This window comes from Halichoerus grypus, chromosome 2, assembly GCF_964656455.1.
Source record: "Halichoerus grypus chromosome 2, mHalGry1.hap1.1, whole genome shotgun sequence".
NCBI classification, from domain to species: Eukaryota; Metazoa; Chordata; class Mammalia; order Carnivora; family Phocidae; genus Halichoerus; species Halichoerus grypus.
Window position 1 is genome coordinate 114,201,110 of NC_135713.1, and position 25,191 is coordinate 114,226,300.

Consider the following 25,191-nt stretch of genomic DNA (forward strand, 5'->3'; position numbering starts at 1 on the left):
TGCCTTTGGGGTAGGTCCTTTCACCTGTAGCACATGGAAGAGATGGGGCTGAGGATGCATCAGCTGAAGGTGTATTTTTTTCCATATATGGGAGGGAAGCCACAGTCTCAGAGGCATGGCTGTCTGGCTCCAAGCCCAAGGGTGCAGGTGCTTTTGTCCTTCTGACAGAAGCCTCAGATACTAAAGCACTAAAGGATGGGCACACCCTCAGCAAGGGAGGGCATCGATGAAGTTCAAAATCCCATGGCTGGCAGGGCATGAACAAGCAAGGCAAAGTGACGAGATCAGCAGAACTTGGCAGTGACGCCCTGTATCCTCCTTATGTGGCATTTGTGAGACCCCGTAGCCTGCACTCACTTGCTCACTCATAGATCCCACCTTCTTACATTCACTTATATTCTTATTTCTTTGTTTAAGCTCTCATTTTTATAAAAATTCCCTCAGTCATACACTCATTTATGTCTTCTTTCGTCCAGCCCCTCAAGCTCTTAATCAGTCATTAATTCATACATTTATTCAGTCTCTTGTTTAGGTTTATTGACTCATACACATTGGCACACATACATTTGCTGGGTTTCACTCGCTTCCTCACTCACACATTCTACTAACATTTACCAAACACATCTCGTGTCAAGCTCACCTGGGCTTACCCTGGAGGGGTCAGAGGGCATCAGTTACCCTGTCCTTATGGAGTTACTGGCCATAAGGCAGCTTTTAGGTAAATCCCAAAATGAGGTGTGAAATGACAGATGTGCGCCTGGAGGCACAGATCAGTTATTGTGGGAGTTCAGGTGGTGCCCTCTTAGGCATCTGGGGACCCTTCTTCCCTGCAGTGCCAGAGGTGACCAGATACATATGGTCTCACAAAGGCATTAAGGACCTCAGAAGTTGCTAGACCAGTGGGTATTTGCATTTTAGAGGAGGAGAGAGGGAGCAATGTTTTAGCCCAGGGGTCGGTAAACATTCTCTGGTAAAGGGTCAGATAGTAAATACTTTAGGCTTTGTGGGTCTCTGTCACAGCTACTCAATGCGGCCACAGATAAAACATAAAGAGCATGGCTGTGCACCAACAAACCTTTAGTTTGGGACACTGAAAATGGAATTTCATAGAATTTTTACATGTCATGGAGTATTCTTCTTCTTTTGATTTCCCCCCATTTAAAACTATAAATACTGGGGCACCTGCCTGGCTCAGTTGGTGGAGCATGTGACTCTTGATCTTGGGGTTGTGGGTTTGAGCCCCACGTTGGGTATAGAGATTACTTAAAAAATAAAATCTTAACAAAAAAATAACACTGTAAATACCATTCTTAGATTATGGGCCGTACAAAACCAGGCTATGGGCTGCATTTGGACTGTGGGCTGTAGTTTGCCAATCTCAGTTTAGCTCAAAGAATGAATGAACCATGGCTAGGTGCCAGGTGGTGGAAACAGTTTGGGGTGGATAGTCCTTCTCCCCATGGCGGCATTCTCTCCTCAGGTAGAGTGATGAAAGCCCAGCAAGCATGTCATGCCAGGCAGAGGGAATGTGACTTTCAAAGGCAGTCTCCGACCTCATTAATGTTCCTGTGCACTTGAAACTGATGCAGGAGAATGACTGAACCAATGAGCTCTCTCCCTGACCCAGTATGTGCTAGCTCACATGTTTAGGGGTTGCCTCCCAGTGCTTGCCCAGGACTTGGCACATAAGAGGGACTCAGTAAATCTTTGTGGCAGGCACACCATGCTTGTGAACAGGACCACAAAGGCAGTGAGCCTTCTGTAATATGTGCCAGCTCAGGTCAAGACAGAGGTGGTGGGGAAAGGCCTAAGAGCAGAGTTAGGGAGCCTGATCTGAGCCTAGCTGGTTGGGAATGATTTGTTCAAGTTTCTGACTCTGCCCTCTGTGTCCTCAGGGTTGCCCCAGACTCAGCCGTGAGAAAGCACATCTTCCCTAGCCGAAGTGTCTGGAAACAGACAAACTGGTGTTTGCAATATTCTTTGCATATGTAAGCAGGTTTCATTATGCATCTAGTTGTGCAATTTTCCACCAGGGCTTGATTGTTTTGGAGTGGGAAGAGAGGATGAAGGATGGATATTGTATCTCCCAAATTTTGTGCTTTGAAATATTATAAACATTTTTTTCTCTAAAAGAAAATGGCCTATTTCCTTGTAAGTTTCCCTTTTCTTTTTTGAGAACACTATTCCTCATCAAAAATAAAATTCATGAAGCATTAACAAAGGGTTTCAATAGGGGCCCATATCTTGCTTTTCCATGGGAATCATCTAAGAACATGCCCCTTCTGTAGAAATCCTCATCTGTGAAGAAGACTTGTTTGTCAGTATGAGCTAAAGGATATAGCACAGTTGCTTATTTGCTGAATAAACCCAGATGTACCCCTAGCCTAGTGTAGTCCCCAGATCATGCGAGAGGGGAAGACACAGAATCACTGAATCTTGGATTATGGGCCTGTACATGATGGCAAACTCATGGCATTTCCTATTCCTGGGTCCATAACAGATACTGCTAGTCAATCCCATCCTTCTTCCCAACTGAGCCTGGTTCCTGCCCCAGAATCACTCCTAAATTAAGTCAGCATGTGAGAAGTCCCACTCTAGTGGCTTGGGTGGGCAAAGAGCAGGGGCTTGGAGGAGAGTCAGACCCAGGTTCTGACCCAACCCTGAAATGTAATTGCTGAGGAACTTTGAATTAGTTCCTTAGCCTCTCTGAGTCTCAGTTCTTCCCCTGAAAATGGAAATAATAACATCTCTTCACAATATCCAGAGGCCAAGATGTATGTGAGACCCTGGCACCGGGTCTGGCACATGCTACCCGCGCCATAAAATTAGCTTCTTTCCTTTTCCGTTGAGCAGTGTGGCAAGGGGACCTGTTCCAGCAGTCTACGCGATATACAGCCCCTCCCCTTGCTGCAGCCGGCGCACCTTCATCTGTCTGCACATTCCAGTGACAGCACTGGCACATCTACCCGTCCCACATTTGGAAAGTTCCAGGTTTCTCCAAGGCCCTTATACTGTTGGCCTGTGTTTGGAAAGGGGGTCTGCCGTGGCGACCCAGAGGGGCATTTACCTCGCACACGTCTGACGTTAGCTGCCATTTATTGTGCACTGACTCTGTGCCAGGCCCTGGCTATGTCCTTTACCTCACTTATTACCAGCTAGGGCTGATCTCAACCCTGGGGACCATTTGACAATGTCTGGAAACGTTTTTCTTGCCACAGCTGAGTGGTGGGTGCTGCCGGCCTCCAGTGGGCAGAGGCCAGGGATGCTGCCCAACCCCGACAGTGCACAGGTTCCCTCCCACAACGAGGAAGTACCTGGCCCCAAATGGCCACCGTGCTGGGGCCGAGCTCTCCTGTCTGTGAATATCTCACTCAGGGCTCTAACACGTCTATGTGAAAGGCGCTATCCGTTTTACCACTTTAAGACGCAGAAACTTGAGCCCTTGCATTGTTGAGCCACATGGCCAAGGTCACTGTGCCCTTAAGGGATATCATCGCCCCACACGTTGCTCTCTGCTGTCCTCCGCGTGTCCGACTGCTGCCCCGCACACCTCGCCTTCTCTTGCCCTTCTATGGTATGCTGCTGGTTCTGTGAGGGGAGAGCGCGCGAGGGAGCGTGCCTGCACATGAGTGGCGGCCCTGCTGGCCTTGGCCACCAATTACCCCTGCGTCTGGCTCCCAGAGCTGAAGAGTTTGGGCTCAAATGTCCGAGGTGCAAGCCCGGCTGCTCCCTCTTGCAGCTGGGCAGGGCTGGGCCTCCGGAGTGGCTCACCTGCCAGGATTAATTGGGCGAAGTGATGATGTCAAGTTTAACTTCTCGCTGGAGAAATGCTGACTCGAGGAAGCAAGCGGAGCAGCAGGGCTCATTACCGAACCTGCTGTGGTCACCAGAAACCAGCGAGGCCTCTCCCCAGAGGACCTCGGGGAGCTCGGGCCGGGCAGGGAGCCGAGGAGGACAGGTGTGGCCACGCACCGGGAGTGCTGGCATTTGCCGCCTGACTTCTGGAGAAAGGGAACTGGGCTGCCAGGGCGGAGGTGAGGTGCTTGTGGGGCCTTGCTTCACCTGTTTGTTTTTTAGTGAGCTCCATGCCCGCTGCGGGGCTTGGACTCACGACCCCGAGATCAAGGGTCACACACTCTGCTGACGGAGCCGGCCAGGTGCCCCACTTCACCTGCTACTTTAACCTGGCTGCCTCTGTCATCCTTCAGTCTCGCCCTGAAGATCACTTCGTCTGACCTTGCAGATGAGGTGGGCCCTCCCTGACAAACTCCCTTCATTCCCCATCCGTAACTCACAGCACTTCACACACTCGCAGTCTTGTAATCAAGTATGCATCGTACTCGGTTTCCCACTGGTCTTCCCCACTAGCCTGCAGGTTCGTTAAGAATAGGGACCATGTCTGTCTCGTCCACCATATCGTGTGTGCCTGGTGCTTGGCAGGCACCCAGAAATTCTTTGTTGGCTGCTTCATTGATGGGCTGTGAGCAGCTTGGGCAACTACCCAGGTGAGGATGGGGCTCACAGAAAAAGCTGAAAGGTACATGCAGAAGATGGTGGGCAGACAGCCCTGCCTCAGTCTCCACCCTGGTCTCTTTTGTCCAAAGCCTTTCTTCCTGGAGTCATTTTTGGTTTCCCTCCCATGGGTTCCCCTTGGGATTACAGGGTCTGAGCTGAGCATGTACAACTGCCCCAGGGGCCCCCTAGATATAAGCCAAAAGTCAGTCCCTTCTCTTCTTCTGAAATTGTCACTGCTTATCAAGGGAGCAAAGGGGCTTTTGGAAGCCTCTGTGCTGCGAGGCAGGCTCCAACAGATCATCCTCTGAAGTATGTGGCTCGTGAATGTCATTCTCAGCGAGGCCTGGGGATGGGGGATGGTTACAGCTTCCTGACTTGACCCAGCATTAATAACAGAGGGAACGTTTATTGAGCTATTTACCACTGCCAAACCCTGGCCAGTATCTCATATACATGTACTGCCTTGTTTTATCCTCATAGCAATCTTATGGGGTTAGAAAAAAATTACCATGAGTTCCATTTCACGGCTGGAACAACTGAGGCCCAGAGAGATTATGTAACTTGCCCAATGTTATACTGCTCAGTAAGAGGCAGAGTGAGAGTTTCATCCCGGATCTGGCGGTCCCCAAAGCCCACATTTTCTCACTATAGTGCCTGGGCTGAGAAACGTTGCTAGAAAGCTCTGCCTCAGAGAAGTCTACCTGACACCTGCTGGGGCTGAGAAAGCTTTGTAGTAGGCAGAAAGGACGCAGGTCTCTTGTGTGATGGCGTGCTTGAGCACAAGGAGGGATCACAACAATGACCATCATGAACTAAATAGAGGAACAGGTTTTCATGGTGTTACCTAGCTTCCAAATGCGCTCTTAATGAATTAAGCAACATAATACTCTGCCAGATGAGTTTTGTTCTTTCACCTAGAAAACGAGGAAGCTGGGATCTGGAGAGGCAAAATGCCTCCCCAAGGCCATGCAGCTGATGTGTGGGAGCACTCAGATCAGATTCTCTGTGGCCTAACTGGTCCGTGATGGCACGTCCAGTGATGATGGCACCTGTCTTATGCTAATAATGGCTACCGCCACCTGGGACTGTAGGACCCAAGGATGAGACATTAAATGATATATGATTCTGTCCTAATTCTGTCATAAACTGCAATTATTTCACTTAAGTGTTTTTGGAAGACCTTGAGTCTGTCATAGAAGTACCTTTTTTCTGCCAGTTTTCTTATGTATAAAATAAGACAAGATCACCCCCATATCTGCTAGTAGTTGTGAAAAATACACCTTAGGAAATTCAGCTCAGGAGGGACATCTAGATTTTTGAAGATGTTTGGCTCATTGCCTGCTTTAAGTCAGGGGTTCTCCTCAGTCACACAAATGATGCTATAGTCTCAAAGGTCTGCTGGGAGGAAAGAAGGTAGTAGCAATGGCTATAGGTAGTTGCAATGACTCTGCATGGAAGGACCCACCCATTTTGCAGATGAGGACACCACGGCTCAATGGGGTATGGTACTCAGTTCAGTGTCACTTAGGTATTAGATGGCAAAGCTATGGCATGAAGCTTTGCCTGACTCAAAGCCTTTTTGTTTATACTAAGCTGCCTTCCTCTATAGGGAAGAATAAAAACCAAACCAAAACCCAACAGTAATAGGTTCCATAGGCTCCTTCAGTATTCATTATATTCACATATTCATTTTCTCACAGTCTATGTGATGGGAGAGACTTCTCCTTGGAACTCATGAAATCCTTCGTGTTCTGATTTATGTTCTGTTCCTCTTCTGGACCCAGGAATATATACTCAAGTATATGAACCCAAGTTTGAGAAAATAAAATCAACACTCATTCCCACATTAATCCTTTCTTTTCCAGGCTGAACAGACCCAGGTCTTTTCTCCTGGTCTTAGCCCAGGGGTGGGAAGCAGACCTCAAGAGGGGTGGGAGGGTGAGCACGCCGCTGAAGAGACCAGGATGCTGGGCTGGCCTGAGAACATGATAAGGATGTAAACAGGAAGACTGGCACAGGCAGGCATGGGGAGATTAGCCCAGCTGGCAGCGGCCAGCGGAAAAAGGGTAGTAGCAGTTCAGTGATGGCAAACATGTCAAGAGAGAAGGTGGTGAGAAATGAGTCTTGTCTTTGAGCTAGGGAAATGCCCAGGAACAAACAAGGAAGAGAGAGAGAGAGAAACAGAGAGACAGAGACAGAGGGATATAGTGGTTGAGGCAGGAGCTTCGGATTGCTCAATATATGCTGAGCGCCTACGATATACAGGTTTGGAAATCTGTGAAATAATGTAGGTACGACTCACAGTATAGCATCTTACATGTAATCAGCCCTCAGAAAGTAGTAGTCAGTCTCGTAGAAGAACTGCAGCTTAAAACAACTTAGGAAGAATGATAGCTTTGGAATGTCACCATTTGCAACCCCAAATGAATGTTCATGAATGGCACCTCAAACCATTAGGTGAAATGCTGATGGGGAATCGATTTTAATGCAAAATGAGAGACATTCTTTTTTCATGTAAAAGAATGAATTTGGATCCTCACAACATATACAAAAATTAACTCCAAGTGCATCATACCTAAATGTAAAACTAGAAAACTCTTAGATGAAAATGTAGGGTAAATCCTGGTGAACTTGGATTAGGCAATGGATTCTTAGATATGACACCAAAAGTACAAGCAACGAAGGAAAGAATAGATGAATTGGACATCATTGTTAATTAAAACTTTTGTGCTTCAAAGGACACCCCCAGGAACATGAAAAAGCAACCAAAGAATAGGAAATAAATTGTGCAAGTCATGTATCTGATAAGGGACATGCACCTGGCATATATGTACATAAGTACAGAATTCTTAAACTCAGTAATAAGATAAATGACCCAATTAAAAGATACAGCAAAGAATATGAATAGACAGTTCTCTAAAGAATATGCATATCCATTAAACACACAAACAGATGCTTAGCCATCAAGGAAATGCAAATCAAAACCACAGTGGATACCACTTCATACCCACTAAGATGGCTATAATAAAATGAGTGTTGGTGAAGATGTAGAGAAACTGGAACCCTCATAAACTATTGGTGAGAATATAAAATGGTGCAATCATTTGGGAAAAGAGTTGGCAGTTCCTCAAACAGTTAGACATAAAGTTACCATATGATCTAGTAATTCCACTCCTAGTTATATAACCATATGAAAACATGTGCCCACACAAAAACCTGTACACAAATGTTCACAGCAGGATTATTTATAATACTAAAAAGTGAAAAAACCCCAGATGTCCATCAACTGATGAATGGATAAACAAAATGTGGTATATCCACAGAATATTCTACACAATGGAATGTTATCAACCATAAAAAGGAATGAAGTATTGACACCTGCTACAACAGATGAGCTTTGAAACATAATGCCAAGTGAAAGAAGCTAGCCACAAACAACCAGATACCGTGTGATTCTGCTTATATAAAATGAGCAGAACAGGCAAACCTATAGAGACAGAAAGTAAATGAGTGTTGCCTTGGGCTGAGTTGGGGGGTGGAGGGAAATGGGGGGCAAGGGGGTGATGGCTAAGAGGTGTGGGGTTTCTTTTTGGAATAAAGAAAATGTTTTATGGTAATGGATGCACAACTCTATGAATATATTATTAAAAGCCAATGAATTATGCACTTAAACAAGACAAAAACCGAAAAAAGAAGTACTTAGCGCTATCTATGAGGTATTCTTGCCAAAGTCAAGCCTAAAGCTGACTAAGCCTCTAGACCTAAATACCAGTTTACAGAAAGCACAGGAGAGAGGAATGTGTTAAACACTGCTGTGAAGATGCAACTGGCAATACCCAGAATGCAAAAATCCAACAAGACAAACTACCTGGCTTCTTCAACACATGCATGGCTAAGGACAAAACAAGGAGAGAGAGGGAACTTGGAATAAAAGAAATCTAAGAGACGTATCAACCCAATACAAAGTGTTTACCTCATTTGGATGCCATATAAACAAATCAACTGTAAAAAAAATTTATAAGGCAAATATGGACATTTGAACACTGGCTGAATATTTAATGTTTTTAAGAAATCACTGCCCATACATGATGTAATGAGCACTGGGTATTATATAAGACTGATGAATCACTGAACTCCTCTGAAACTAATAATACGTTATATGTTAATTGAATTTAAATAAAAAAAAAAAGAAACACTGCTCATTTTCTAATGTGTGATAATGGTATCCTGGTGATGTTAAACTCTTAGAAAAAAATACTAAAATCTGTAAAGAGATACAGAGATACGTGTGGATGAAATGATAGGATGTCTAAGCTCTGCTTCAAAATAACCCAATTGGGGAGCAGGTTCATGAGTGGGGCTGTAGCTGAAGTCAGACTGGCCCGTGAGTGGATAATCACTGATACTTGGTGTTGTGTACATGAGGGTTCATTATACTCTTCTTTCTACTTTTACATATGTTTAAAATTTTCCATTATAAAAAGTTTAAAAACATGTACAGCATAGTGACTGAAGAGAAATCTAGCAACTAACATCTAAGAAATTTTGACTGCTAAAATATTTAATAATAACAATAATTAAAGTGCTAGCCAAGTACTTTACAAGTACTTTACGTTACCTCTTCGGATTTTCCCAACAATCTTTTGAGGTAGAGGTTACTCCTGTTCCTGATGGAACCCTAAGCTCAGAGTGGCTACTGACCCACCCCAAGTCTCACCATTGAGATGGGGAAGGGGTGTCTGGGTCCAAGGCCAGAGGGATTTCTCCTGTACAAAACACCTTCTCTCGGAGCTCGTGATAGCTCTTGACCCGGGTGGGGTCTGGCGGAGTAGGGGGCGGCAGACGTGCTGTGTCCTTTCTTGTTGTCAGGTGTCCACCAGGGAACTCGTGCTCAGGCGTTACTGATAATTCATGAGAAGTTTAAGGGGCTGTCTCCAGCCAGGGGTACACGCTTGAAAATTTAACAAACATATTTCAAGCACCTAGTAGGCTCCACAGAAGGCACTTTGGGGCAGATAATGATGACATGGGACAAAACGGTTTGAGCGGACAGCTAGCCACTGGATGGAGCCTTCCCACTTTTCTAGCCACAACTCTCTGGGATCACCCCAGTCAGTTCAAGAGTGCTTTGATAACTTCATTTATGAGGAGGGATTTGCTGAGTGAAAACTGGAAAGATGGAAAATTTATATTGGGAGATATTAACATAAGACTATAAGCACAGGATAAATCTATTTCTGTAAATTACCTTAGAAGGAGGGTTAGCTAGAATCTTAAGCATAAATTAGTACTGAGACTGTTTCTAAAGAAAGAAATTAACCTTTTAAAAAAAGATTTTATTTATTTATTTGACAGAGAGAGAGACAGCAAGAGAGGGAACACAAGCAGGGGGAGTGGGAGAGGGAGAAGTAGGCCTCCCGCTGAGCAGGGAGCCCCATGCAGGACTCGATCCCAGGACCCCCGGATCATGACCTGAGCCGAAGGCAGACGCTTAACTACTGAGCCACTCAGGTGCCCCAACTTTTTTTTTTCTTAAAGATATTATTTATTTATTTGAGAGAGAGAGAGAGAGATAGTGAGAGAGAAAGCACGAGCAGGGGGGAGAAGGAGAAGCAGACTCCCCGCTGAGCAGGGAGCCTGACGTGGGGCTCGATCCCAGGACCCTGGGATCATGGCCTAAGCCGAAGGCACTCAACCCAACTGAGCCACCCAGGTGCCCAGGAAAAAAATTATCTTAATACTAAGTAAAAACCATCTCTCATGGCAGTCCTGAGTACCATAAAATCAGTCTGAGAAACTCCCATGAAAGAGAGAAAGGGAAAGGATCTGGACTTATAGTTCAAGCTCATAAAAGTTACTTTATTCAGACAGGATTCAAATATAGGATTGAAAGGAAAGTCGGCCTTACAGACTTCAGAATTCCCCAAGGTCTGTGACAGCTCATCTTCCCAGGAGCCCAGGAAGGATGCTTGGACTTGTCATTATCATCCTGGGATGGGATGGAGGAGGCATGGGGGAGGGAATCATTCCTACCCTGACTTCTGTGACCTGCCATTTTCCTCTCTGTCTTATCTCTTCTGTTTTCTGGGTAATCAGAAGAAGGGATAGGGATTGGTAATTATTTTAAAAAGTCAGACGTCTCTGACTTTGTTTTTAATTCTTGAGGCAAAAAGTGTTATTAGAAATCTTTACTGGGGTTTTGGAAAGTCAGCAGTAACATAAATGAACAAAACACCATCCCCGCCCTTAAGAAGTATTCAATCTTGGTGAGCATGGTGATAAGATATATGTGCGGTATTGATAGTGCAAAGAAGAATGTTATAACTCTAGTATAAACAATAAGATATATGTGCGGTATTGATAGTGCAAAGAAGAATGTTATAACTCTAGTATAAACAATATGCTGTGAACACAGGGGGAGATATTAATTCTGCCGGGAGAACTGGCAAGAAGTTCCTTGAAGAAATGGTATGCATATGGGCCTTTGGTATGTGGATATGATTGTGACAGGTGAATGCACCAAAAATAAATTCCAAGAGAAATAGCCTTTAATTTAATCATCAAACATTTGTTCATTGCCCATAATAATGCAGGCACTATGCCGGGTACAAGGACAAAAAGCAGAGAGGTGGCCTAGTATATACATATTGTGCTTAAAAATATCAAGTAAATCACTGCAACTTTTGTGTGTGCACACTTGTGTGTGTATATGTGCATGCACATGCATACATTTTCATGCGGGTGTGTGTGTGTGTAGTGGGTATGGGGATCTGGGAGTGCTGGAGGGGGGACTGTAGCCAGATCATGGAGGGTCTAGAATGCCTTAACTTATTTAGGGGAGAGAGCACAGGTCTGCCCTCAAATCCTGGCTCTGTTTCTCACTGCGAGACTTCAGGCAAGTTACCTAATCTTTCTGTCCCTGGGTTTTCCTAGTTGGTAAAATGGGCATACAAGCACTATCCTGAACAGTTGTGACGATAGTCAGAATGTCTGCAAATCATCATTATGGTTTCTGACTTTCAGTGGCCACTCAATAAACAGCAGGTATTACTTCTGGGATCTGTAGGGAATGACTGGCAGTTTGGGCAAGAAAAGCAGCTGAAATGGATTTGGGTTTTCAAGAAGTTGTGATAGAGGCCATGATTGGAAGAATGGGCGGGGGTGAAGGGGTGGGTGGGGTGAGGTGTGGTGATTGAGTCTGAGCTCTGGGAGACCAGGGAGGAGGCTGAAACAATGGTCTAGGCAAGAGATGAGGACCCAAACAAAGACACTGGGATGGAATGGACAGAAGCTATAAAACTATTCAGGGGGCAAAATGAGCTTGCTGACTAACTGGATGTAAGAGGTGAGGGAAGGAGAAAACTCTGGAATGATGACAGGCTTTCTAGTTATCCAGCAGTTCCACTAACCTGGACCTGTGGTACAGGAAGAGGGGCAGGCTGAAGGAGGGAGGTTGGGGGACAAGTAGTGGTGGGGGAGGGGAGGAATGGGGGGTATACTGAGGGACCAGAACCTCTTAGGAAGCCCGGTGTTAGAGAAAACAAGAATGCCTCATTGTTCTGTGAATGCGGGAGAAATGGGGCAAGCAGCCTCCACATCGTAAACAAGTGAATTTCAGAATCTTTAGGGTGGGCCTGGCAATTGTGACTTCCACTGCTGAAGGATTTTTTTCTAACTTGTGTCCCGTGCAGTTGACTTTCTCCTTCTAAGGCATCCCTTCTCAGTGCAGACCTAGAGATCATCTTCAGAACTCTCCCAAAGGCCAACTCCATGGGTTCCAGTCCTCCTGCTTAACCTCCTCCACCACAGTTTCCCAGAGAACCTACTCAGCCTCTTCAGGTCTAATCCTGAATTGTTTTCAAGTACAGTTGTATTTAGTGCAAAGTTCATCCTTGAGGTCATTTCCTGACATTCTAGCCAAATGTGTCAGGTGGTTTCCCACAGGTGAGAAGACACAACAACAACAGGAAAACAAAATTCCTTGCTCTGGCCTCTCTTTTCATACACTTCTGTGAACATAAAACGGGTATCACTTATCATACATGGAAGATAACCCATCAGACAATATGATAAAAATGTTCAGTGTTATTCAGTTCAGAGATGGGCAATAGCTTGCCTCAAGCCCTGGCCCTCAGGCCTTGCTCTTTCCTCCTTCCAGAGGCTGATTATTAGCAAGCACCAGCACCAAACTGGGACCTTCCTAATATCATCCAGGGGCTTGGGGAAAATTGGAAAAGCAAGAGCTTTCTCAGTCTATAGGTCTGTTGTTACACTCTGAGTCTCTGTCCTGCTAGAGTCAATGTGGGTACCAGCAGGCCCTAGTCCCATGTTAGGAAGCCCTAACTCCACTGCAGTCAGTCATTTTTTTGTGTCCCTGCTAGATTGGGAGTTCCTTGATGACAAGAGCTTACTCGTGGTGACTTCAGCAGCATATGCGATGGTTGGACACAGCTGATAGTTCATAAAGGAACAAAGTGATAGTAAATGAAAACCTTTAGGTGTAAAAGACTTAGGACAAATTCTTTACTGGAGAATGGGGTGGCCAGGGAAGACAGTGCTGGAGGGCCTGGGAGTCTAAAGGGAGTCTGGTGAAGAGTCTGAGAGGAGGGGGGCTACAGACATCCAAGATGAACTACACCGACATCCTAATAGCGTTGCCTGATGACGTCTCTGTTGATGGCACAGTGCAGTGACAAGAGTGTATGTTCGAGAATCAGACAATTCTAGGGTTAATCCAAACTCTCACTGTTTACTAATTACATGAACTATGACCATATTATTTTGGGGGGACCTTAATTACCTTGCTGTAAAGTGGTGATAATACCTCCCCTACAAAGGCTCTTACCATCTTTTGGGATAGAGGGCAGGATTTAGGAGACCAGCAGCGAATAAAGACTTTGCTATCAGAGGATATCATCCTATCTATTTCTCTATCATCAATCATACTAGTCTCAGTAAGTGTTCAAGGTTATTGCTGCTGTTCTTGTTGTATTGGTAGTAGAATCCCCAGCACTCATTATGGTCGCTAGCATGCTGTAAGCACCCAACAGACGTTTATTGGTTGAAAGAGTTACGCTGACCTGTGTGAGCTTTCTACAGGAAACTATTCCTCCTCCAGTTTTCCCTGAGTATATGTCACCACCATCTGCCTAGATGTTTAAGTCAAAAGTCTTGATTCCTTGATTTGGAGTGCCTACTAGGACTAGGCACTGTGCAGGGTGGTGGGATGGGGAAGGTAAGGGAAGCTTGAAAGGATGTTAGAGAAAAAAGGAAGCAAAAGAACTTGTCATTTGCTCAATTTTTTACTTTTTTTAGATGTAGCTGATAAGTGAAGCCTTAATGTTTTTTACAACACCTGGGCAAACATGTAGAAATACTTATAATCCACAGCCATCTGAATCGAGAAAGACTATCAATACTGTGCATAGGTTCCCTGGGAATAGGATATGCAAATGCCCTACTTTGGAATTCTCACCATCTGTGAAAACGAGGAAGAAACATTATTTATTTATTTATTTTATTAAAAAATTTTTTTTGGGGGGGATACTATTTATTTTAAATCCTACTGGGATTCTCTACTCTGGTCCAGCCTCCAGGAGAGGTAAATGACTGGAAAGAAGAATTATAAAGGCACATGAAAAGTGACTCTTGGCTAAATCTTTTGGGAAACCAACTTACAGCTGAGTGAGCTTGCTTATATCCACTGAGTGTGGGCTGTACTTTCTATATCTATCTCTCTCTATAAAAAAATGGCTTCAGAAAAATTCAGTTAGTCTTTGGCTTAGTTGTAAATCACTAGGCCCCTCATTTTAGAGAGAGAGAGAGAGAGAGAGAGAGAGAGACAGAGTGTGTGTGTGTGTGTGTGTGTGGTGGAGTGAGAATTTTGGGCAAAAGCGTGTACGTACTTGTAAAAAAGCATTTGGAATGTGTGTGTAGGAAGGGAACTTTATGGTTCTTTATGTAAGGAGAGAGTACGTGGAGGGGAAGATGTATTTGTGTGTGTGTGTGAGTGTATGTTGTGCAGGTGGTGGGCTGAAGGACATGAGCAGTCAGCCTCTTAGAGATCCAGACAGTGGTGTAAGATACAAAATGTCGTAGATGGAGATTGTTTTCGTTTCAGACCAGCACACGGGTCTTTGAGAAGCCCTTGACTTTCTCCTCCTCCTTGTCTTGTTAAAGAGGGATTAGAGTCCAATTAAGTCCTTTAATCCCAAGGTAGAGATTCATGTTTTAAAACAAGATTTACAGCTTCAAAAAAAATACATCAGTGCAAGTTGAAGTTTGTCCTTTCAAGTTGCCACCTGCATGGTTCCAAAGAGTGTTTTCAACAGAATCCCCAACATGCAGTTGTTCTTAATTACTTTGCCTCATACCTCCAGTCCTTCATCTTTCAAAGTACCCTTCAACCTAAATAGCCACATGCTGTTAGAAGTACTTCTGCTTCTGGATTGCCACAGTCGCCCCTTGGCTTATCTCCCTGCAGTTGGCAATTCAGTGTCCGGGCTTAATAATAACAGTACTAAGAGCCAGTGCTCATGGGTGTTCAGTTATGTGCCAGGCATCGTGCTAAGCACTTTGCATGTATTATTTTATTTCACTTTTCACTGCAGATTACGGAGCCAGTCCTGAAAACAGCTAGTACCCACAGTTTCCCTTTTTCTCTTTTCCTTCCTTTCCACATGATGCCACAGGACAGGAAAGTGAAGCTCTAATCGTGATGCCAAAACCCACTCTGGAAAATGGGTGCCATATTTGGAGGGAAGTTCTTTAAGGGACAGGAACCATGTCATGGCTTTTGGCATGGGAAAGCAAAGTATCTGTGAGGATCTGGCAACTTGTTTAACTCTTCTTGGCCTCAGTTTTCTCACCTGTGAAATGGGGATAACAGTAATAATACCTAACTCAAGAGGCTGTTTCAAGGACAACATGAGATCATGTGTCTACAGCTCTGACACATAATACACACGGCAGTAGTTACTATGAATGCATTATGGATGCTCAGCAAGTACCAGATATCCAATATTGCTTGTGACATGGTGTGTATGACCTGCCTAATACCAAGGTACCCTTATCCCAGCGGTCTGTTTCCTACCTGCCCCACAGAGCTGGGAGGAACATCTGCTTTCTCCATGTGCTGGGTGATCACAGAGGGGTTGCTGGAGCTGATGAGCACTGGGGTGCTGATCTCCACCATATGGCGCCCTGAGGGAGAATGGACCATCCTGTTGAGAGTGTTCAAGGCTGTTGTGATGGAGAACTGGCCAGGCTCCTTCCTCCTGGGCCCAGGGCCCCTTCGCAGGGTGGGCGTGTTGGTTGCTTTGCCTTGGGAGGATGAGGGCACCAGTGACAGGCTCTTCGTGCGGGCTGACTGCCGGCCTTTGTTCTTCTCTAGAAGGTGTCTTGCAGTGAGGTTTGGCTGAAAACACAGAAGGTCCATGAGAAGCTAGTCTTCCTGATCTAGTGTGAGCAGCTAAGTCCTACCCAGGTTAGTCTGACACCAATTCAGATGCTACCATCATCTTTGGTCAAATTCCACCTTTTAGCAATACGTCCCAGCTACTTTGCTCTATCAGTATACTCTGACAACTCTCTTGCAAAGTAGGTACTGCTCTTATTCTTCACTGCGGGCCACAGGGGTTAAAAATAAGCCATGATACTCTTCCCCGATTGGGAGCAGTCTTCCTTCACCCATTTCTCCCAGGCACACCCCTACCCTTTTCCTCTTTTAGCCACTCCTGAATGCACCTGGGTGGGCTGCAGCCCCTGTGCTCTCCCACTGTGGCACTTTACACACCACACTGCAATCATTTCCCTTTTGTTCCCCCACCCCCACCCCGGACTGGCAGCTACCTGAGGGCAGTGAGCTCACACATGTCCATCTCTGCCATATCCCACAGGGGGTGCTCAGTGAGTGTTTGTGCAATCATGTGTGCATGAAGTTGCTCAGGTTTATACATCTGAGAAGCAACTGCACCAGAATGTAAATCCATTCAGAACTTTGAATCTTTATGCTAAGACCATCTTTTACTACTTCCTTTAAACACTTTCATCTCCCCACCATTCTTTCTTATTCCATACCTCTTAGTCTGTGATATGCTGGTAAATCAAGAGAAGAGAAGAGAAGAGAAGAGAAGAGAAGAGAAGAGAAGAGAAGAGAAGAGAAGAGAGGAGAGGAGAGGAGAGGAGAGAGGAGAGGAGAGGAGAGGAGAGAGGAGAGGAGAGGAGAGAAGAGAAAAAAAAGAGCATGCCCTGTTTTGTAGAGTTTAGTAATTTCAATGGTATAAATATATACCAATGGTTTACAACTAGCTAGCAAAATTCCTGAAAATGTAAAAGCCAGCTCTTGCAATCTAGTTCTAGCTCTAGCACAACCACTGACTGTGCTATATTTTGAGTTCAGTTCCTTCGGAAGGCTGAGATATGCTGACAAAGTTGCCCTCCCAAGCCACGTCTCATTCTAATGTAGAGATTCAACTATAAAGGTAAAAGGGAGTTTGCCCATTTAAGAACTTTTTATGACAGTGTGCAAATGATTAAAATAGCCAATATAGAAAATTTTAAAGAGGAGGTAGTTCCTACCCCAAGAAGCTTATTACTGTGAAAAAGAAAATCATCAGGTAGGGGAAGTGGCATTATTATGTCTACTTTAAAGATGAGAGAGCTGTGGCCCAGAAGGGGTGATTTATAAATGGCACAGCCAGTAAACAGACAACAGAACAAGAAAATATCAGATAGAAATAAGTTCTTTGACATGATAGAGAGTGGCAGGGGGAGGTGCCTACTTTGGGGGGGAGGTCAAGGAAATCCCACTGAGAAGGTGACATTTAACCAAGACACAGATGACAAGAAGGAGCCAGCCATGTGAAGATGGGGTAAGAATATTCCAAACAGAGGGATCATAACCTAGTGGGAAGATCCTAAAGAGGGAAAAACAGAAAGAAACAGAAGCTGGACCAGAGAGAGTGAGGAGCAGGTAGTAAAGAGACCACAGAGACAGGCAGGGGCTGGGTCCCAAAAGTCCTGGGAGGCTCAAGTTTATTCAAAGTGTAATAGGAAGCCTCTGGCAGCATTAGGTTGAGGAGTGACACGATCTGATTTATGTTTTTAAAAGCTCATGCTACGGTTTGGCAGTTTCTTACCAAGTTAAACCCATACTTAGCATCTGACCCAGTCATCCCACTCCTACGTAATTACTGAAGAGACAGGAAAACTTATGCCCACTCAAAAATCGGTATGCAAATGTTTATAGTACTTTACTCATAGTTGCTAACAACTGGAAATGACTGCATTGTCTTTCAACTGGTGCATGGACAAACAAACTCTGGCACATCCATACAGTGGAATACGGCTCATCAATATAAACGGACAAACTACAGACCCACACAACAACATGGGTGAGTCCAAAATGCTTTGTGCTAAGTGAAAGAAGCCAGACTCAAAGGCTACATTCTGTATGATTCCAATGATAGGACATTCTGGAAAAGGAAAATTATAGGAGCAGAAACCAGATCAGCGGTTGCCAACAGTTGGGAATCAGGGAAGGGGCTGACAACAGAGTCAGCATGCTGTTGTATTTTGGTGGTGGTGGGGGTGTTGGAACTATTCCATTTTGATGGGAGTGTATGCATTTACCAAAATGTATAGAAGTGGACACCAAAAAGAGTAAATTTTACTGTATGCAAATAAAAAGAAACACATAAAAGCTCATTCTGGCTGTTATTCAGAAGTGCCAGCCCAGAAGTAGGGAGACCAGCTAGGAAGTTCCAGAAATTGTCTAGGCAAACTCTGATGGCAGTCTGGACTAGGGACAATGTTTTAAGTTCCCCAGCGCACTGATCCCTCCATTGTTCACCCAGTAAGAGGACAATATATATTCTTTGAGTTGAATGAGTAGAGTTCTTTACGGTCATTCACAGCTACAACGAAATAGGTTGATTTTTTTTTTTTTTTGTCTCTACCTAATTGTTCTGTCCCCAGGTGAGCAACACCAGTGTTTTCATAAGCAACATTGACAAAGGGCTCTGTGTGACTCTTGGTCTGCCCTGTGCTCTGCCAACATGATTAATAGCTCAGTTGGGGGAGGATTACACAGCTCTTAAATTTATACCCACTCATTTGAAACAATATCCTTGAGGTTCATTGGGCTGAGCAAGGTTCACATAACCCAGGCAGGCCTCATTGGAGAAGTCCTGACAGGAATGGGTATAAGCTCAGTATTTGTTTTACCACCTTTTTATCCAGGTGCTATTCAATAAATCAAATGATACATTAACAAGAAAAATCCTGTTTATGCAGAAAAGAAAACCACAACAAAAACCCACGTCACTCTTACAAGAAAGCTTTCCTTCTTTCCAATTGCTTTGCATGGCACTGGTAATTCAAAACTTATTTAAAGAGTTCTCAGCAAGTGCTAGTCTTAATGAAATGACTGGAGTCAAAATTTAAGTACTGCTTTAAAAAGCTCAATTTAGATTTCAAGTAATTTTTGAAAATCAGGTTCCCAGATTACAGCAACCACTTGATTATCTTTTTCCCCTCCTAGCAATTAGGAGAATAAATGAAGCAATGGCTAGTTTGATGATAATCTTGAGGGTTCTTGTAATCACTAATTTTAGAGGTGAAGTGGTGGGGAGAGTGTCCAAATGAATAATCATTAAATGTAGAAGTTTTGGAAAAAAGGGTATCAGAGATGGGTAATAAAATCAATGGTCCTTTCCCCCTCAGAGCTATGGAGAAGCTTCTTGAAATAACGCAGGGGACCGTGCAAACTCTAAAATGCAAAAACTGAACCACCTCCTATGTATTCAGCTAGGTATTAACTGTAGCTGATCTCTGTCCTTGGAGACTTAACCACTGTCTCCCCATCACTATTAACTGTTCCTCTTTAGCAGATGTTGCTTGACCCAGCAAATGCCTCCACCACTAACCTAGGCACATAAAACAGAAAGTGAGGCATGCATTCTTGACCACTTCTTCTGCCCTGTTCCTCACTTCCATCAACCTCTAAGTCCTGTGGATCTACCTCCTAAATGGTGTTTGAATCTGTCCACTTGTTTCCAATCTCCTGGTCCAACCCACTGTCATCTTGTAACTGAGCCATGGGTGCACTGGCCTCCTAATTGGTATTTCTGCTTTTTCCTCTTCAAATTATTCTTCCCATTGTAGCCAGAAGAGCAGTCTTTAATAAACCCAGGTCTGATGGAGTTACTGAGTCTCTTAAAATCTTTCGATGGTGTCTACTGACTTCTGGATCAAGTCCAAACTTTTTATGATACGGCAGAGACCACGATATTTACTCGACAGTCCTTGTACTCCCCTGTACTTCTCAGCTGCCTTGAAGACAGGTGGAGCTAGGGGACTGGTTCAGGCGATGAGTGGAGTAACAAGTGTAACTTCTGAGCTGAGGCATTTACTGATGTACAACTCATTCTTCCTTACTCCTCCCTTGCCGTGAAAACTGGGGAAGTCCATGTGTTCCAGATGGCAACTACAAGATGGCTCAACCTCAGTGTGGGTTCTGGAGTGACTCTGTGAGCAGAGCCTCTCATGGTCCTGTGCCGAACATGTAATGTGGGTGAGAAGAAAGTTTATCTTTATTGAGCCATTGACAGTTTGGGGCTGTTTATTACCATAGCATAACTGAGCTCATCCTGACTCATACAGGATGATTTATAAAGCCCTCTGTGATCTGTCTCCCACTTACTTCCCTGGCTGCCTCGTGTCATTCTCTTACTCTCTAAGCTCCATCTCTAGGATTCTTTTGGACCTTTGGGTTCCCTACACTTCCTCATCCCGTAGGACTTTTGCACATGTTACCTTCATTCCCTAAAGCACGCTTCCCTCCATGCTCACCTACATAGCTCCTAATCATCTGTCTGATCTTTGCTTAAAAGGCATTTGCTGACTCCCTTCCCACAGAAGTTGCACATCATTCCCTCCCTCCCCCACTTAGTTCCCTCTCCTTCACTCTTTGCATCATTCATTACACTTAGAATTACTTGATTAATGTCTGACTTTACAATCCCTGAAAGTAGGGACCCACATCTCTCTGTATCTTTAGACCTTAGCCTAGGACCTGACTTAGCAGGTATGCAATGTAAAATTAGTTGAATGACTGAATATACATATATAGGACAGGGTCACACTGAATGGTTTGTTTTCTAAATTTTGTCTCTTCGTTCACTCGCTAAGCTAATTTTTTTTGCAGAGTACCTGTTCTGTATTAGTCTGACCTGTGCGGTATAAGCACACAGCCATCAGGTGTTTAGAGAAGGCAGAGATAACTGAGTGGTCACCGAGAGGTGAAATTTTATGGAAGAAGCAGGTTTCTAGTTGAGCCTTGTAACCTGAGTGAGATTTGAACAGGTAAAGAGAATTGGGTATGTGTGCCTCAAAGGGGCCTCAGCAAGAGAAAAAGCACTGATAATTAGAATATTGTTTACTAGAGATTGTAAGGACACCAGCCTCTCGGGATTCATCCTCTTTCCTTCCCTTCCATTTTTCATCCCGTCAACATTGATTGAGTGGGAAGAGCTATGGAGAACCTTGCAAGCTGGAATGGTGTTCTGGGCACACCATTTGCTTCAGAACCTGTTTTGGCTCTTAAGAATGAAAGAATTGGTCCCTATATCTCCAACTATGCCTCTGTCTGTTTTCACCCTACCTTCCTAAAGGGTGGAAAGCGTGCCTTTTACTGTATTCGTAGCTCCCCACTGCTCACTTTTAATGCTTTATGCCTGGTAAGCATCCAATTAATGCAGTTAAACAATGGAACCTCTCTTTTAAATTTGTAATGACTTGCCTCAAGCTAGGGTGAAGCTCGAGGATAATGAGGTTAGGAACTCCAGGTTATAGTATTACATTTGAGAAGTAGGTAGACATAGTCTAGCATGTGGTCTTCCTTTGTTTTCTTTTTAAAGTAGCTTAAAAAAACTGAGAAGGAATATATCAATATGCTCATTTCTGAAGATTTATAAAATACAAGTTGCAGAAGAAAATGAAAATTATCTAGAATTTCACTATCTGGTGATCACCACTGTTAATATTTTTGTACATATCCTTCCAGTCCTCTATCCATTTATATATACACACACATATTTATAAGTCTAGTTTCGTACAGTTCCATTTATTTATTGTGGTAAAAAACACATGACATAAATTTACCCTAATAACCATTTTAAAGTATATGATTCAGTAGTGTTGAGTATATTCATATTGTTGTGAAACAGATCTTCAGGACTTTCTGACCTCCTAATCCAATACTCTATACCCATTAAACTTTATTTTATTTACCAAGAAATCATAAACCTTTTTCCATAATACCAAATACTCAATGATATTGACTACTTTTCTTTAACATAAATTTTAATGGGTATATATTTTTTCATCACCCTAATTTTTAAAAATGAAATTCTTATTGTCGGATATTTAGATTATTTCTGGTTTTTCACCATTACACACAAGGCTTTGGTGAACACTCTGTACATATATCTTTGCATACTTGTTTGAATTTTTCTCTACAATAAACTCTCAGATGTGGAATTGCTGAATCAAAGGAGATGGAGGTTTTTAATGTTATTGATACGGGTTTATTTGAGTTTGGGCATGAGAAATTGCAAAATTTACACTCTCATCGGCAGAATAAAAAGGCCCATTTCCCCACACTCTTACCAGAACTGGGTGTTATCTTCTGGCATCTTTTCTTTGGAGACCTTAGTTAATTTTTGAAATAAGGCTCTTATCAAAAAGGTATTTTTCTCAGGCATCCCTGTGGCACGTGTGTATTTTGGAGTGAGCATGCATTTGATGTAGACTTGATACTGACGTACCTCTACAAACAAGATCGGGAAGATGCCTACTTGATCCCCTAACTTGCCTTCTGCCCAATTCTCATCCACTCGGCTGATCACCGTGATGATATCATCCTGAAAGAGACAAAGTCTCAAGGTCACCATTTGCTCTTGGTTTTCAGGTGGTGAAAGCTTTCAGTGGAGATCAGTGTGGAATCCCAGATGGTGTAAGGTGCAAGAAATGTTAACTCTTTCATAATTTAGTTATAAAATCTTCCTCTATAAAGGGCAGCATTTGGGCCACCAAGATGGCAAGAGGAGTAGAAATAATTTGGAGGACCAGTGGAATCCAATTGAAAATTCCAAATTTTCAATCAGCAGCAGAATCTGGGCTTTAGTTTATATTAATCTGATGGAGAAATCAGTATGGGAGCCATAGGGAGAGAGATTTCTAGCTTAGCAAAAGGAAGAATAAATTTCATTCTAATTTTGAAGATTTTTCAGAACCTATTCAACTTTAAAATTTTTTTTTTATTTTTAGTAATCTCTACATCCTTTTGGGGCTTGGGCTCACAACCCCGAGATCAAGAGTTGCATGCTCCACCGACTGAGCCAGCCAGGCACCCTTATTCAATTTTTAATGGATCAGATATAAGGTGGCTTTTTATTCAAAATTTTCTTATTATAAAAGGTTATATGTAGATTTGTAGAAACATTAGGAAATACAGTAAAAAAACCTAACTCTACTACAATATAGATATAACCATTGTTAACATCCCTGTTAGCACATTTCCCCCCAGATTCTTCTCTATGAAGATAAAACATATATATACATACACAAACACACACAATGATTCTTAAAAACTTGCTGAAAACAAACACACATACAATGAAGTTCATAAAGTTTGGATGTAAAGCTTGATGAATGTTAACACTAACTATTTCCATGAAACCCCCATCCAGATGAAGAGATAGAGAACATTTTCAGCACCCACAAGGCTCCTTTGTGCCCTTTCCCATCATCTAGCAAGAAGTAACCACTGTTCTGACTCCTAGCATATGTATATGTATACATTCATTCTGCCCATCCTTATATTTCATATAAAAGAAGTCATAGAGGACACACTGATTTTTCACCTTATCAGGAATGCCTTTCCACTTCCATACCTGTTCATCAGTCCAAATCTGAATATCCATCTACTGATCGCTCTGACCTTCTGATCCATGCCTCTCAGGAATTTAGATGAATCCAAATCTAAGTTCATTATTGCATTATACCTTTTCTTAGCTTTCTCTACCCCATCACAATTTACAATGACACATTTATAGGTTATGATTTCTTTAATGCCTGTCTACCCCCATCAGACTATAAACTCCATGTGTTCAGGGCCTCTTTCTGCTCTGTTCATTTCTGTGTCCCCAGCACCCAATACAGTGGTTCCCATTTAGTAGTCATTCAGTAAATATTTCTCAATGAATGTATGTATGCATGAATAAGTGAATGTGTGAATAAACTGTACAATCTACTCAGATAGAAAGCACTAGGACAAGAGCAGCTTTTGGGAGGGAAGATCTTGGGTTTAATTTGAGTTTAGGAAGACCATGAAATTTCCTAGTGTAGTCGCAGCCTTCCATAGCTTCCAGAATGGAGCAAATCCTCTCTTCTGGTTCCTTTGTCATAATTTCCCATTCATATGTGTCTGTTCCGTCCACTAGTCTGCCAGCTCTGTGAAGGTAGGGACAATGATTCATCATTTTATCCCCAGTGGGCAGCTTGGCACATGGATGGGCTCATTGAATGAACGAGCAGGTGGAGTGAGTTTTTGCAAATTTTGCAAATTCCCCGAGAGGGACAAAAATGCAGACAATGCTTCCTACCTCTGCCTTCCTCCAGTGGTGTCCGCTGAGCTCAGTGCTTAATGCCTGGCAAAAAGTAAATACTCAATAAATATCTGTGGGATTAAACTGCCCTTCCTCTAAGTGTCGTTGAAGCACAGGCTTTGCAGTTTGGGCCACAGAATGACCTTCCTCAAGGGACTCACTCTGAGGTGCCAAGACAATAATGATCAATATTTCAAAATATGGAGGACAGTGATGTTATCTAGTTTGAGGCAATCTGAAATAAATCTCATTTCTGGTAGTGGTGGAATAAAAATGTTTTACAAAATAAAAGACCTTTCCTGAGCTACTGTACCAGAGCCACTTCTAGTATTTGATGTACTTATCATAAGCAGCAAAGAGTGAAAATCACCCCTCTGTGGTGTGATTTGGCCTCTGTGGGAGAATTTGAATGTTTAAGGAATAATAAATACTGAATACAGAGAATTAAAGTAGTCTAGACTTTAGTAAAAGTGTTGTTACTTGCACATGGTGAGGAATTATCTGATAAAAAAAAGAGGCAAAAAAATCTTAGGGTAATTAATGTGCTTGGAAAATATGTCTTGTAAGAGGTTATTTATATATAAAGGTATAATTATCTTATTGTGTTTTGGGAGGGCTTTGAATACAATGTTTATAATAAAATAGAATGTTGTAAAGAATAGAATTAGGGGCTCAGAACTTGGTCAGCAAGAATGACTTTACAGATACATAAAGAGGTAAGAGCTGTATTTTGCCCAGCACACTGTCAAAATGTATTTGTAAATTTTTGTCCACTTATCTCTCTCTCCCACTACTCTGCCTGAGGGCAGGGACTGTGATTTGTTCATGCTGCATCCCCAGTGCCTGCAAAGAAGAGGTGCTCATAAGTGACTACAGAATGAATGAATGAATGAATGTGTGAATACTTATTTTTGTAATTGCAATAGGAAAGGTTTAAGGATTTTCATCAAACTCTCATTAGATTTCTCTGGCAACTTCATTTAGTTTTGAATTGTATACACACACA

General features: G+C 43.2%; 1 protein-coding gene across 7 annotated transcripts in view; it reads right to left on the reverse strand.

Annotated features, from left to right (window-relative positions):
* SH3RF2 (SH3 domain containing ring finger 2) overlaps positions 1-25,191 on the reverse strand; it is a 127,332-nt gene that overhangs the window by 47,008 nt on the left and 55,133 nt on the right. For 5 of the 7 annotated variants that reach the window (XM_078067343.1, XM_078067346.1, XM_036081549.2 and 2 more), the window contains exons 4-5: positions 22,344-22,439; positions 15,608-15,931 (exon numbers count right to left, since the gene is read on the reverse strand). In XM_078067343.1, the coding sequence (XP_077923469.1) occupies positions 15,608-15,931; positions 22,344-22,439 (420 nt within the window). The remainder of the gene's footprint in view (positions 1-15,607; positions 15,932-22,343; positions 22,440-25,191) is intronic. The other 2 variants (XM_078067344.1, XM_078067347.1) reach the window with 2 other exon arrangements.